General features: G+C 36.6%; 1 protein-coding gene across 4 annotated transcripts in view; it reads left to right on the top strand.

Moving 5' to 3' along the window:
• CA10 (carbonic anhydrase 10) overlaps positions 1–16,023 on the top strand; it is a 200,016-nt gene that overhangs the window by 77,652 nt on the left and 106,341 nt on the right. For all 4 annotated transcript variants that reach the window (XM_068655020.1, XM_068655021.1, XM_068655019.1 and 1 more), the window contains one exon: positions 519–661. In XM_068655020.1, coding sequence (XP_068511121.1) covers positions 519–661 — 143 coding nt within the window. The remainder of the gene's footprint in view (positions 1–518; positions 662–16,023) is intronic.

Here is a 16,023-nt window from a genome sequence, read left to right on the forward strand (position 1 = left end):
GAATAGAAACGAACAGAACCTGTCTACAGAGCAGGCCTGTTCTCTGGGATCACACTGTATGTTTCTCCTACAATTATGCCGTATTTTTTAATGAATTCTACTAAATATAAAAACTTTTAAGGAGTTGAGTAAAACAGAAGGGTTTCAGTCCAATGACACATTGTATGTATGTAAAATTAGCATAAGGACAAATGAGTCACATACCTATGCTAAGTAAATATTCTATAAGACTGGCAACAAAGAAGCTATTTATAATTGAATCTGGGATTATAGCTAGGTACATTCATAAAGGCAAAAACAATACACCTTCTTTCCTGATACAAAAATATATGAAACAATATGCTTTGGTCTTTGTGTAGGAAGTTTTAAATATCAATTGCTAGATGAATTTGCCAGTGTTCACTTCCAATGTGTGCATGCAGAGAGTATGGCAAGTTTAATTGTCTGGCTATTTGCCTTGCATGTATTTCTCTACTTTTTCCAGACTTTTCTTAACTTGCACTTTTTTTGTTTTACAGTTCCCTCCTTTTGGGGTTTGGTGAACTCAGCTTGGAATCTTTGCTCTGTTGGGAAAAGACAGTCACCTGTCAATATTGAAACCAGCCATATGATTTTTGATCCCTTCTTAACACCACTTCGCATAAACACGGGGGGAAGGAAGGTAGGTGTTCTATCATGTTCTGGTATAAAAACAAGACATTAATAGACTTACAAACATTTGCTGTACTTTATATTTCTAAAGCATTTACACTTCTATCTCAGTTGGATCTGAGGCAGAATAAGAGCAACATAATCCTTTGCAAATTGTTCAATTTCATTCACCACTGGGGAGATAGCAACCATACATTTTCAGATGTCTTCTAGCCCATATTTATAATTTCATATGAACTATTACATGAAACTCTGCTGTCTGGAAGACAAGTATCTCATTTTTAGAAACTGTGTGTTTATAATTAAATTTGGTGTTCACCCTGAATGGCATTATAAAGCCATTATTCTAAAAGTGTTGTTTAAGATGGCCAGAACCTTCTTTTATTCATCTAAATCAGTATCACATTGCAGTAACGTCATGTTAGGAAGGGATGAATGACTTTATTTGTATTAAGAAATAAAGGGAACTATGTGATGCATATCTGATGACTGGACAAGCAGATAAACATGTTCAAAAAATAAACTAGTTTCTGTGTCATCTGGAGAGAATTGGCACTTAGACTCATAGGAAGATTTTTTTTATTGGACATATCTGGACATACATTAATTAGAAAATAAAATGACATTTATTTCAATAGATCATAAGTAAATGTCCAAAGACACTGGATCGGATGGCAACAATAGGTTGACAAAGACTTTCTCAGCTTAAAATAATATTTTTCAGATAAAATCAGCATGGTAATTCCTTGTTGAAAAGTGACTGACATGGCTGACTAGTTTGTTAAGCTCTGTTTCTGACCAATAATACTTTTTAAATGCTGTATATAGAAACCTTATCTTGCCTAACCAGATTTGGGAAGTTTATCTTAAAAAATGAGGTGTGCAACCACAGTCATCTTGTGTTAGCTAATGTGTCTACCTGTGGCTCAGGAACCTAGACATGCTGTTCAAACAGGTAGAGATTGTTGTCTGAGGTACATGTACACACCAGAACACTACTGATAGGTCCTCAGATCTTTTTATACTGTATCTAAGTTATGGTAGAAGATAAAATTCGTACAAGCTTTTTATCATAGTAAAAAACTCAAGTTCAGTAATGTTTCTACAAGTTTTTGCATCTCAGATATTGCAATGTTGTGCTAATACATGCATATAGGTCAAAGTAACTCACCAGAAATTATTTATGGCTATGAATTTTAAAAACACTCAAGTATGTGCATTTTTGCTTGCTGACTCAGAGCTAATAAGCAGAATTAAAACTTTTATATATCAGTGTATAACATAAAAAAAAAAGTGGCAAGTTAGGAAATCTAAACAATGAAAGCAGATTTGGATCCCAAACATGTTTCACTCTTAGTAGTCTCCTGTTCATACTAGTAGCATATTTAGGGACATTTTACATACATTGTTCTTAAAATGATTTTCTGCATTGCTGAGGTTAGGTACCAATTCATTCTTCCCTTTTATGTTTACTAAAGAATTATACGTACTAAAAATTAGGGGTGCAGACAAATTTTAGTACTGAAAGAATCAGCCACTTTCATTTCTGAGATACATTTTGTTCCCAAATTACCATGCTGAGTGAAATATTAATTTGAAATTAATTTGATTATCCTTAATGATTTTATTATTATTTTACTAAAGAATATTTTCACAGTATGGAAGCTTAAGAGAAATCCTCAAAAAAATGATGTATCAATTCTGTTCATCCCACTGGAGGGTTTCTATTTTTCAATTCTCAAATTATTTTACAAATGAAACATCTTTTTCCTAGTAGAGCCTGTTAGTACACTTGGAAACAATCATTAGTTTTAATTTTTCTGTTTTGTTTGTTTCTTCCCCTATGTGGGCATGTTTAAAATGGTATTTTAAAGATTTGTTGCTGATTCTATGTGGACAGTTCTTTTATTCAGACTCTGTAACACAGAGCAATGCAAATGAAAAAGCACAGTGACTTACAATATTGGAACTAGCAGAGATTCTAACAAAAGATTATTCCAAAATGATTTATCTTCTCCTGTTGTCTTGACAAATTAGATTTCTTACGGAAAAAAAAAACGCGAGATGGGAATTTGCTCTGTACTTCCCATTGAGCTTCTGGTGGTACACGTGCACATAGGCCAGAATTGATGCAAACTTCCTCAGAGAAATGAGAAAATGGTATTATTGTTACTTACTGAAGGACAGTAATGCTCCCAACTATGGTCCAAATTTCAGGGGAATATGCACATTTTGCTTTTTACACAGAAATGCATTGAGATTTTTCATTTTGATACAAAAAACGGAGCTGTATCAATTTTGCTATTTATGTAAAGAATGACATTTTTCAGGTTATTTACAAACTACAGTATGACATAATGCAATAGTCAAGAAAAAAATTAATGCACATTGTCAGTGAATCAAAGCAAGGAGTTTCAGACTATTTAATGTCTTCAGCAGTTCTAAGAATTTAACTGGTTTTTATGCCAGTTCAGGATGAAGCAAATGTCTGATTATTAATAAAATATCAGAAGCATGAAGGGCCTGGGAGATGTTATATCAGTAATGAGATATTCTTATCGTACTCACAAATGTTATCCTGCTGCTGTCAAGCAGAGATAGCTTTCTATCACGTTATGAGAACAGGATTTGTTCTAGTTATGGCTAATCTATTTTAGAGATATTTCTAAAATGGCTGAATCAAAATTCTCCTTTAAGGAAAAGACTGCAATTTGATGCCTTAAAAAAATCTTTTCTCATAGTTAAGGCTTCAGTGCCGACTTGATTTGGCAGGTAGTATATTTATGCTCACTTTTGGGGTAATGTGTTTTATATGTTAAATACTGAGGTGTGTTTCATGTGGGCTGAAGCACTTCAGTTTTCAGGGCAATGAACCAATTGGTATAGCAGCCAGGGAATTTCGTAGACAAGTCTTTACTGTGATTATGCTGTACACTAAAAAAATTTATGGAACCGATCCTAAGAAAAATGATGAATAAATAAAAAAGGTGGTTGATGTGGTTTCAAATCAAAGTTATAATAAGCTAACTTAAATACACATGAGACAGGTAGTTGCATACAGAGACAAAATTATACATAGCTTGTGAAAAGGGAGCTGGAAGAGTCATGCCTTAGGAGAGCAGCTAGAGGGAAGGAAGCTTTCATACCAATTACTCCTGAAACAGTAACTTCGCATTTTTAACAAAGATTTCTTCTATGAAAGTAGAAATTGTTTTTGAGTTCTGATTTTGAAAACCACATTTCTACGTTCTGTTCTTCACTTTTTTAATTAACTTAAGAAGGAATGGAAGATGTTCACCCCAGGAACAAAATTCAAGACCAGTCTAGAGCAATTCAAGTAATGTACAGCTGGGCAACTTGCTCACACACTTAGTATTTCCTCCAAACTCTTTCATTCCCTACCATTGGTTTCTCTTGGGACTTTATTTTTTGGGGCTGTAGAATGTTGCTTAGTTTCTGTAAACCAGTGACCTGTTTAGTTCTCAATCTCTACAACAACAGACCAAAACTGTTCCAAACCATTTGCATTACTCAATTTATCAGGACTCAGAATTCCACTTTTAAGTTCTCACCTTTCTAGCCTCTTTCATCAGAGAGTTTATTTTAGTATTAGTAGTGGAAGACACTTTAGTAAACTGTATTGAGGCATTCCTGCGATTTTTTAGACCACTTGGGAAAAAAATATATATTCATGTTCCTAAAGAAAAGGAATGGTCTAAAAGGAGAGTATGAAGAAAGAACATTACTGTCTACCTACTCCACAGCCTACCAGGTGCCTGTGGCCTGTTACACAGCAGGTGAGTTTATACATCTGACTTGAGGCTGAGAAGAAACTTCTTCCCAATCCATTCAGAAGCAAATGGGATTGCAATGCAATTTACCAAATATACCTTTGATCCAGTTTGCACAATAAAGATCCAGTGAGCAACAGAATGTTGCTTTATATGCTGTTAAACCATTGCAGTACAGTATCAGCTCACGCGATTTACAATTCAAGAGTAGTCAGATGTTATTCTGAATTGTGTTGTGCTATTTTGTATGTTTGTGCTTCTCCATTTCCTCAGAAAGTGGCTTTTCAGGTCCTCAAGGCTGAATATCATTGATACAGCTAATTGGATTTCAAGATCCAGAATCTCAGCACAAGATACTTAATGAGTTTACATGCAGATAAATTCCCCCAAAGAAATGCTGCTTTTGAGGAAACTCCCAAAGTTTCAGCTCTCTCTCAGGCCCAGATTTGTCTCTTGATTATCCATTTTAGTGAATTTAACATGCAACCCTTTTCAGATAAACAGCCCTTTTTTAATAAACAATACAAACACTTATTAATATGCAAATCACACTTCTCCGCTCTGTCACAAAGGAAAATACAGTTTTACTTTCTCTACTTTTTTTCTTTGGATTCACATAAGCACCAAGGCAACCAGCAACAGCACAACAGAATAACTTTACTGCCGAGCTGCTGCAGGCACGTGCCATTTGGGCAGCAAGCACAACGGATTTCAGTCTCCAAAGCAGGGCTTTCTGGACCATCACGTGTGTACTACTACTAGTAGCAGAAGAACATATCTCATTTTGCACTGAGCTAGTCCACTGCTGGGATTTCCTCCTTCATTCACCAGCACTGGCAGTCTCTCTTCTCCAAGACCTCTGCCTTTGTTCCCCCAAAACTTGTTCTCTGTAAGTTCCCGTGTGTCATTTCACACTCACCTTCCAACTACATGTATGCCACTTCTGCCTTTAGATTTTTAAGCTCTTGGGGATAGTGCACTTTGCTTTATTGATGGGATGTTAAGATCTTGTCCTGGTTTCAGTTAGCACAGAATTAATTTTCTTCCTAGTAGCTGGTGGAATGCTCCCCAGAGGGAGGGGGGAGGGTGAGCGAACGGCTGCGTGGTGTTTAGCTGCCGGCCGGGTTAAACCACGACAGATCTCTTCAAGAAATCTTTTTAACCAACTAGCAGTTTTTTTACCTGCTCTTGGCCTTTTTTTTTTCTCCTAAAACATGTTAAGTAACAGCATTTGCTTCAGACATTACGCGAATCCCTGCCGATTAATTAAACCCTGTCACGTAAGCAGCACCCTGTGTTACTAATCATTTTAGGTCATATTCGAGGACTTAAACTGTTGTTTACAGCAGGTGAAGTTCTGTTTAAAATCACTTTATTTTTAAGATATGGAAGAATGTTGTGCTTGATTTTGACCTCTAAGGAGATGAACAGATTAATGTCTGCTAGCCAAGGGCTGTTAGATACATTCACTAGCTCAGTGTACATAAATGAAAGTTGCTCAGTAAAATCCATAAGTCTGCCTACTTATAAGGGCATTAATGAATGCAATCACACATTAGTTAAATTAATATATTTATAAATAATGGCTTCATCCTATGCATCACAAGATAATGGTAATATTTAGCAGTTTCTAAACTAAAATAGGGTGGGAGAGAAGAGATTTATGAATTGAAATCAGCTAATGGTTTCTTTGCCAGCTAGTTCTGATTCCACACTGATCAATCAATTCAGAGTATTACTAGCATTTTTCTCAAGAGTGCAATATATGACAACTGCCAAGCTTTGCTTTGGTGATTACTAAAAGGACAGATACTGGTATGAACCATATTTCAGCACTGCAGGAATATAAAAAATGAATTGTTAGAAATGGTCCAGGAGGAATGGATAGCAATAAGACATCAATGTCATCTGTAAACTGATTTGTGATGAATTTGTAGAGAGCTTACTAATATGATGTTTTGATTTAGAGTGGCTTTAGAAAGTCAGAAGTCTGATGCAAACATCAAAAACTTTAATGAATAAAAAATGTGATACAGTATTGCTGTTTAAGTGATTTCTAATACTTCTACAGTGTTGTGTGTTCTCAGATATATTTGTAAGTGAACGTAAAATTAAACTAGCAGTTTAAAATAACTGTTGTTTGTTAGTCCTCTTCACTATTTAGAACAGGAAAAAATGTATCTTTTCAAAAGTACTTAGGAAAAAGCATTTATCTAGGTGCTAGATCTGTCTATTTGCAGGGTCTTCTGCTTCCTTATCACTTCAGTGATTCCATCTTAAGACTGAATTAATTTGGAATATGTGGGAACCCAAATGTTTTCCTAAATTTTTGGTTGTCTACAACAGTGGAACACCACTGAAATCGTGAAGGAGGCCTGAAAGAGCACTGGAATGCACTTCTACATCTTCTTCATAGTAGATGAGGAGGTTTTGTTGCTGCAATACAGTTCCTCTTCTTACCATTTAATCTTGTCCAGTGTCATAAAACAAACTCACTTGTCTGCCATGGGAAATTTCCTAGGAAAGACTAGATATGGCAGGAAGAAGTGATTTAATGGGATTATTCCACAAGCTATATGGTACCCTGGTTTGGATCTCAGGACGTCTAATTTTGACAGCAGCATCTTTCAAATGATACATGAAACTGTATCTCAGCTTCAGTTATGTAGTAATTAAAAGCAACCCATGGTATCCTTGCAAAGACAATTATGCAAAACCTGGGAATATGTATAGCATGCACTTCCCATGTCATTGATAGGAAAACACCATATGTATGTATACAAGAAGGGGGCAAATCTACCCTCTCGTATGCTGATTTAAGCATGCAGTAACTTAACTGAACAAATGTGTGGACAGATACGTCTCATACATTGTAGTTAGGATGTTTGAGACTATTTGATGAAACCCTAGATAAAATTTGTGATGTTGTTTGAAACATCAAGGGGATCTGCTGATGTGGACATTGGACAGCAGAACCATGAGAAGGTTAAAGAGTCAGTGCTGTTATTGAAGGAGAGCTAACTGACACCAGCCATAGGTCTTGCCCACTGCTCTCTTTTTTCCTACCTTAATTGTTTCTTCAAATAAATTGCTTTCAAATTTCTAGTACCTTGGAGAGAAGTACCTCGGTGGCTGGAGTAGCAGCTGGGCTCCAATTCCTAAATATCTTGATATTTTCAAAGGAATTTTCAAAAGTACAAATTTTCTCTAAATGGTCTTTTTCTATCTACTAATATACATAGTGCTGTATTTTGATAGTATCTTATTTGGATTTATTTCATCCTGCTCTTAAGTCTATTTATAAACCTAGATGCTTATTTCAAACCTTGCAGAAGTAAAAGTACCATATATCTTGTTTTTGTACTTGATTCTGTACTTGAGGCTATAACCACTATATGAAAACGCTGAAGACTTTTTTTTTTCTCTTGCACTGCTCACACAGTAAAGGTGTACAAGTCTCCTAACTCTATATACTTTAAATGGAATACAGTTTTGTCCTTTAGCATTGTTAAAATATATTTCCTGGTCTCGGATTCATTCTTTTTCTTTCATTTTCCTTCCCTTTCTTTCTTTTCATTAGAAACATACAATAATTAATGTATGACATTATATTGAAACCTATTAAAATATAATATTTTCTTACAAGCAGATATTTTTGGAATAATATTAAAGAAATGCTTTTTACAGACAACCTGATGTAATAAATGGGAATGAATCATATCAAAGTCAAGATATATGGAGAAGATACTAGCATATGTAAGATTATTTTTCAGCTTCCACTAGGTCAGTTAAAGCAAAACACTTGCCATGCCAACCAGAACTAATGAGAATCCACATACCTTCCCCTCCTGGTAAATCCTGGCCTCAAAGTTTTATGACTTTTTGTTCTCAATGGCAAAAGACTACAATTTGGAAAGAAGCTTTCATGATCCCTGGTTATGTATGTGAGATCTGAAAATGTGAGATACTTGTTATGTTGTTATCAGTGCCATGAATGTCCTTTAGGAAGGTGATATATTCTGAATTTTAAATAACTACACAGCAATGTAGCTAACGTAATCTGTGTTTAAAAACAGCATTGCAACAGTTTCTTAAATGTTTGAGAATAATTTATACAGCATCCAACACAGATTTTCTTTTTTCTCTTTGTAATCAATGTAAGGCCAACTTGAACTTACAAGAATTATTTTGAACTGTTCATAAATAATTCTTCTTCAGTTCTTATTTCAATATTAGTTTATTCCCCTATGTGAGCTCAAACAGCAGCTTCCTAGTTGGCAGGTGAATATATTGCATAGCAAACAGTGCTTATGTAAGGCACTACCTTGACTATGCACTTGGCTCTACATCGCGGGCAGTTGGTGGCAAGGCTGACTGTTAGCCATTCAGCATTCATAGCCTGCACCCATCAAATACGTGTTTATATTCAAGCCATTTTTCCTGAAGACGATTAACAAATTGCTCTGGAATTCTGTAATGGAGTGTAGCTGGGAATCAGTTTCTATGTGGGAACAGGAGGCTATGATGTATGCTATGTGTCTGCTGCCCATGTAGGCAGCAGATACATTCTGGCTGAAGATCTGTGGGTGAAAGGTGCTAAGTCAGCTTTCCAAAGACTTACGCAGACAGCAGGCACAGCAATAGCTTGTGGCCTGTTGGCTGCAGCTGTGAAGTGTGAGCTGTAAGAGATCCAGCACCTGATGAACTGGAATCAGACATGGCCCTTAAAGAAGCTGGAGAAAAGTTTCTCTTTCGTTTTGTACGTTAACTCTTACTTTCATCCCTGATGGTTAAAGCTATGAACTACGTTTTTGTTCAGTTGCAGTGATCTCAGCTAAGGAAACAATCAAGAGATGACTAATCTGTTTGACACTGATTTATCATCAGGTCATTCACATAAAAGTTAAGAAAGTTAGGGACAAGTAAATGCGCTCTGTGGCCGGAGAATTAGCACAAAATCATTGCAAGACTGGTGATTTTGAAAGTTGTTTTTTTTTGTCTCAAGCACAACAGATAACAGTTCTCACAGTTGCATCTCCTTACATTGTTTTATACTGAAGGTAAGCAAGAAACCATCATAGTTTTGTCAGGGATTTCTGCTCATCTTGCAACTGGAGTAGGGACTTTATAATAGACACATGTCAATTCTGCTGCAAGCTAGTGAAGACAAGGATAAATAACACTGCTGTCAGGGTGAAACACAAATTGCTGTGGTAGTCAGATGTGCCATTCAGAACTTTGAGTGTTAGAGAGAAGTGCAAGTTCATTGTTCTTCCTCCTGATACTGTTAATCACTGATTGTTGAAGGGTGAAGCGGGCAGTTTGCTTATAGATAGCGGAATTAATCGAGGTGTTTTAGAATTTGATGCCAGAAAGAAGGGTAGGGGCAAAAACTGGAACAGGGGTCAGTTGTCTACCACCAATGAATTAGTGGTCTAAGAATTAAAAACGCATCTGTGATCAGCAGCTCCTTGTCCAACTGAGAACTGGATGGTGAAACAGTAGGGGTATTTAACCTGTGTGTCACTCAACAGGCTGAGAAAATACCATCAGTAACTGATTCTGAAGCAGGGGAAGAAAAAGTACATGAATTGGGGGTAAGAAATTGTTTTAATGTAAGAGGTAGTATATATTACAGGGGATTGCAAGCCGTACAAGGAAATTGGAAAGAGCAAATAATCCTTTGCATGTGCCCTTTTTTATTTGGGATATGTTGTTCCTGTACAGAAAATGACAGAAAATCATAGCTCATGGTATTATTACTAAGATGTGTGGCAGCCCTCTGTGTCATGTAGGTAAGTGTTTGAATTTATAAATAGTTCATTGTATGTACCTTTCAACTGAAAGCAATTATAACTAAATAGTTTTAAACCCAGCTTCTTTATCAAGTTATTGCTCATGTCCCTGAACAATAAACAGTCCCAGACTGTCAATTTAAGTCTGACAATGGAAATCTTAGCTTCTAAACTGAAAAAAAAAAGTTTAACTTGTCTGCCAAAAAACACTGGGGAGTCTGTTTTAACTGACAAATACGGAGAAGATGATTAAAGAAACATTTTTTGATGTCTCCTTTTCTAAACTTGGATAAAAGAAGAAAGTGTAGAATTCTGGTACATCAGTAGAAAAATCCAAATACATAACAGTCTCATTTTCATGAGTTTTCTCTAAAATCCAATTTGTCTTTCCTATCTCAGTTTACAACATTTGTCTTGAAAGAAAAATAAGTACATTTATATGTATCTTTCTGTCTGTACGTGTATGAGACTCTCACCTTTTTCCTAAAGGCTGTATCCTATCATTCGTTATTTCAGCAGTCAAATAAAAGTGAACAAGCACATAAGATTTCATCTGCAGTCTATTTTCCAGAATTTTTCAGAATCCAGAAACTCACTGTAAGACATTTGATTAAAGCATCAGTCTAAAGAAACAACATCATCTGTAAGGAAAGTCAATAAACTGTTTATTTTCTCAGTTTATGTTTTGTCTCTCTTGCATCAGCCCCAGCTCTGAATAATGCTGTAAAATGGCTAAAGGGATGGCTTCTGGAAAGTTATCTTTAACTTAAATCAGTATAACTTCCATCATAACTTAAAACTATCTGAAGAAAGTTCATATGGGTGCTTATATTCCCTGAGGGGATCATTTCACAAGACAGTTGGAGCATCTGTAGTGACTATTAAAAGATAATTCTGTTTTTTCAAGAAAGATGACTCCTGGTTTCAGTGTCGCTATTATGAATTTGCAAGGTCTGACTATTTCAAAACTGCTTTTGGTACCAAGGTGAAAACGTACTTCATAAGTAGTGCTAATCTCTAGCCTGTAACACACCACACAGAAAAAATAAAAATAAAAAATAAATCGACTGCTCTCTAACTTACTTTTTTAACAGCTCAGTGCCACCTGTCTCAGGGAAGCTGTTCAGCAGAAGAGGGTGTTGCACAGAATACACTTACTTAGATGGCACATTGCCACATTGATCCATTAGAGATATTTATTGGTGTTGGGGGCAGGAAGGAGAAAAGTGGGCAGGGATTAATGAGGACAAATTGTGACTTCCTTGGGATATGTAGGAAAAAGGAATGGGTGTATATCCTTTACTCCCATATACTTTCCACTGTGCCCCAGCAAGCAGCTGGCGGCAGCATATCAACATTATAATTTGCCACTGATAGTATTAAATCCCTTTACTTGTATTCTGAAGTCCTCTGTTCCCTGCCACACAAACAGTGCAAAGAAATACATCGCAGAGATGAATTTAGATCACAGCAGCTTCCAGGGCTATGCCAAGGGCAGTACAGCTGTGCTGAGGTGGCACATAAAAGCTCCTTTGAAGACACTTTGCCTTAACTAAGGATTTAGCCTTAACTAAGTATTTTATCTAGTCCTATTTCATCTAGGACTATTTCAGACCTCTACTCAAAATAGCATTCAAATGTACTGTGCATAGAAGCCTTTGAAAAAAAAAAGGATCAAAATGTGCATTACTTTTAGTCATACAAATGCCCTTTTGATATTATCAGAGCCCCTCCATATAAGTGTATTTTTGTGTTTAGTTTTGTAAAGCATATTATTTATGTGATGGACATTAATAACTACTTTCGAGTGACTTCAGCTTTTGATGCAAATGTACATTCGTGATCTTTTCTTTCAGTGTGTTATTAAAAATGACAGTCCGCCATGGTTCCTATAGCCTGAAGACAGACTGGGATGTAAATCCCTACTTGACACATCTGGGGCCATTTACTAGGCATTGCTCAATTTGAAGTGCAGAAATACCACTAAACAGGTCTCCTGGTATGTTGCCAAGGGACGGATTCGAACGCTGGAGAGAGAAACTCTGCACCCAGAACCTCACTACCAAGAAGGATTTGACATGGCCAGAAGGCAGTGATATTGGAGAGATTCTCAGATTCAGCAGATACACAACACTAAATCCATGCCTCTAAATCTCAACTTCAGGCTTAAACCTTTGGCACTTTATCTTGTTTATTTGACATCTTCTCGCTATAAGGAAGCTACTGTCTACCCATGATAAGATGGTTGTTGTATCCAGGCTCTTTATAGAGCTTACAAACTCCTTGGTGTAAGCATATAAATAAATATAAGTATACTAGAATAATATTGTTTGGAAGCACAGAGATGTATGCCATATTTGACCATATCTATGGTCAAATTTCAGCACCAAATTTCAGCATCCTGCAAACGCACCTGCTGATTGCTCAGTTGACTGTTGCTAACAGCAATCTCTAATTTTACCTACCTTTTTCTAAGACACTATTTTGGTTCCTTCTATGCAGTTTTCACAAAACGCTTAGGTATCTTCTTTGTCAAAGTTGGATGAAACTGGCCAGCAGATACAGGAGTCACTGAAGGGAAAGTAGAAAACAGGTCAAAAACAGTTATTATGATGATGACTTATTTGTGATATTTGCATCTTATTGAAATCCATGTGTGTCTATAAAGGTGGAAGCTATAGAAGCTAGGGATTTATGCACCAAAGAAATTTCTAAGGTAGATATATAATAAAGAAATTCTGTATCCTGTAGATTGCAGCTGTGAGTACTGTAGTTTTGCACGTTTGGCTGCTATTTTCTCCAGTAGAAATGCATCATTTTCAGTATCTTTCAGGGAGTGCAGCACTGATAACTCAGTATTTAAGCAAAATAAAGTCAGTAAACTAATAAGAATGTAACATTGCTTGAACAAAAAATCTTAACAGCATACAAAAGATTTGTGTCTTGCCCAAGGAGTTTTCATCTGTTAAGAAGATCCAGCAGCATTTGAACATACATTGTGTGCTGTCTTCTTACTGTTGTGATAAATTCAAGTTAGGGAGCTAAGCATGACAAAGCTTTCTGGGAACCACTGCAAAGGTGGTAAGAATGTGTAAAGACTACTATACTCATCCTGAGCAAGGTCACAGCTGAAATTCTCTTACAGTTATGTGGTACGTATCACAGGCCAAAGGTGCTCTACAGGAGAATCTCCTTAAGAAGTACCCAAGCTAGTTCAGAGAAGAACAAGCAAAGGTATCAGCTCAAATAATGAAAACCGGGCATCTGAGTTGGTACTGCCCAGCTGGTCCAAAGCTCCAACAGCCATGATGGGCATCACTGCATGGTCTCCTTGGTTTGGGGAAAACTTCTGCCGAAACAGCTCAGAGTATTTGAATGGACTGATATTTTTTCCAAATGTCATGTTCTTTAAATGCTATTTGAATTTGAAGGTTTGCTCAGTTCCCTTTAGAATTTCACCGCAAATATCATCAAGATGTTTATATGTGTCCAGCTGCTTTATCACCTCCTGTTCCTGCTCTCCCAGAACAGTGCAAAGGAAGAGAAGAAATCATTTCACACAAAGTCTTAGACCACTTTCATGATAAACACTTGCCACCGCAAGGGAAGGCATAATACTCTCATGAAAGACCAACCTTTCCTGTGCTATGACTACCATACTGTATGCATTTCTGCCTGGAGTGTTAGTGATATAATACACCATTGTGCCCTGCATAAATAATCATGTGAATAAAGGGATGTGCAGTGAGCCATATACTAAAGAGATTCCTAAAGAGATTCCTAAAGAGAAGAGCTACTGGGAAGTGCAAAATACATGCCAGCTCTTAACTTTTCTTCCTGCTTCCACCAGATACCATCTGTTATCTTTAGTAGGCCTGGGACTACTCTTTTCCTATGAGCAGCATAGAGGTGATTACTGGAGAAAGAGCTGCGCTGTTGAGCTGCAAGCCGGTGCGGCGCCGTGTGGAAGTCTGCAGCAGCCTTTAACTGAACACTCCACACATAAATTAGGAACAATATTACAGCATCTGGTGTACGTAATGGGAGAATAAAACAGCTGTGCTAGATGAAATATTGAGTCTGGCAAATTATTACAACAAAGTTTATAAATATTACTGTTAGTCTGGCTGCAATTACTGTTTAATAGGTGAGGAGGCAGGAAGAAAGAGGCAAAAAGAGAGAGCAGTTCTGCATTTCCAGTGTTATGAAAGAGTGATGTATCAGCTGAGCCCAGATTTCCTTAGAAGGTTGATCTTTTGAGAGACGATGGAGTGACTGTCCTGTCCAACCAGAGTGTCAATCAGTCACATTGGCACATGGTAAAGCAGTTTATCAGATAGCACACATGATTTTCCTGTGATTGTTCTCGAGTGTTTGATGATGGAGTTTTAGCAACAAATCCTCTACTATAATCTTTGGAGACAGTTCTTTAGATAAAACTGGCTTCCTCCCAGGGATGCATCAGAAACTTCTGGGTAGCAGTTCAGGAGAGGTTTTAACTGCCCTCCATAATTACAAATTATAAAACCAGTTTGGTCCTTAGAGACTTCTAAAATGAATTGGCAGGCAGAACTGAATATTATCGTGGCATTATTGGTGATACAAAAAGAAATGTAATATTTGTATGACATTTGTGAGAAGAGGGAAATTATAGGCAGCAGCTTTGGATCAATACATTATCACCCACTTATCTTCCTGACACCTTAAAGGGAAGAATTGTTAAAGCTGTGTAGGAAGAAATTACATTGTCTTGTAGAATTTGAATCTGTGCAAACAGTAAATTTATTTTAAAAGCTTCCAGGTTGTTGGAATATTTTTTTGTCATTCCCATCATCTTTCTAACCCATCAACCTTACTAGATGAAAAATTGAGTCTGTCAAGTTATTACAACAAACTTTATAAATATTACTGTTAGTGTGGCTGCGATCATTTTTTAATAGCGAAAGAAGACAAAAAAGAGAGAGGAGTTCTGAACATCAAACATTATGAAAAACAATGATACTACTGTACAGTGCATGAGGACCAGCATCTGATCAGAGCTGGCAGAAACTAGCTGCAAAGAAAAGGGAAACTGGAAATGCAGCTCCAGAATGAGGATAGTTCTCATCTCAAGATCTGCAATGGTAGCAAGAGCCCTCAAACATTAAAGAGATGCACTTTGCAATTCTTCGCAAAATGAAAGTTACATTTCATTACATTTTTATGGTATTTTGAGCCCAATCAATAAGCTTTACTACCTGCATCCTCCATTGTCTCACTGCAGCTAAGTGGGCGATCAGCTTTCTTTCTCAATGTACTACAGATATGCAATCATACTTTATTTAATGACTAAAATGGACACTTGGTGATAACGGATTCTTCAATGAGATATATAATTGTTTGCAGCTGATGCAGCTTTTATTGAATTATTATTGAAAACATAATTTCATGCTTGGATAAGTGGTAAATTTAATTCATTTGCTAGCAAGAGATAGTAACAAATACGGCTTTACCAGTATGACTTCTAAGAAAGGAGAGGAAGTTCCATATAGCTACCCAACAAGTAGAAATTAGCTCCAAGCACTTGTTGGTTTGCTTTTCTACATTCACTGCTGATGGATTTAGAAATGCAGGAAAAAAATGTTCTATCAGAAGTAGATAGTTCGGTTATAGTTGTAACCAAAAGCTGTCACTTCATTGTAATATGCACAATGAAGTCTTGTGGGTACAATTTGCATTCCAATTTGTTTTGGTAAAATGGAATTGCCACAAGTCTTGCTTTTGGGGGTTTTCAGAGCATGGATGAG

This window comes from Anas acuta, chromosome 18, assembly GCF_963932015.1.
Source record: "Anas acuta chromosome 18, bAnaAcu1.1, whole genome shotgun sequence".
Taxonomy (NCBI): domain Eukaryota; kingdom Metazoa; phylum Chordata; class Aves; order Anseriformes; family Anatidae; genus Anas; species Anas acuta.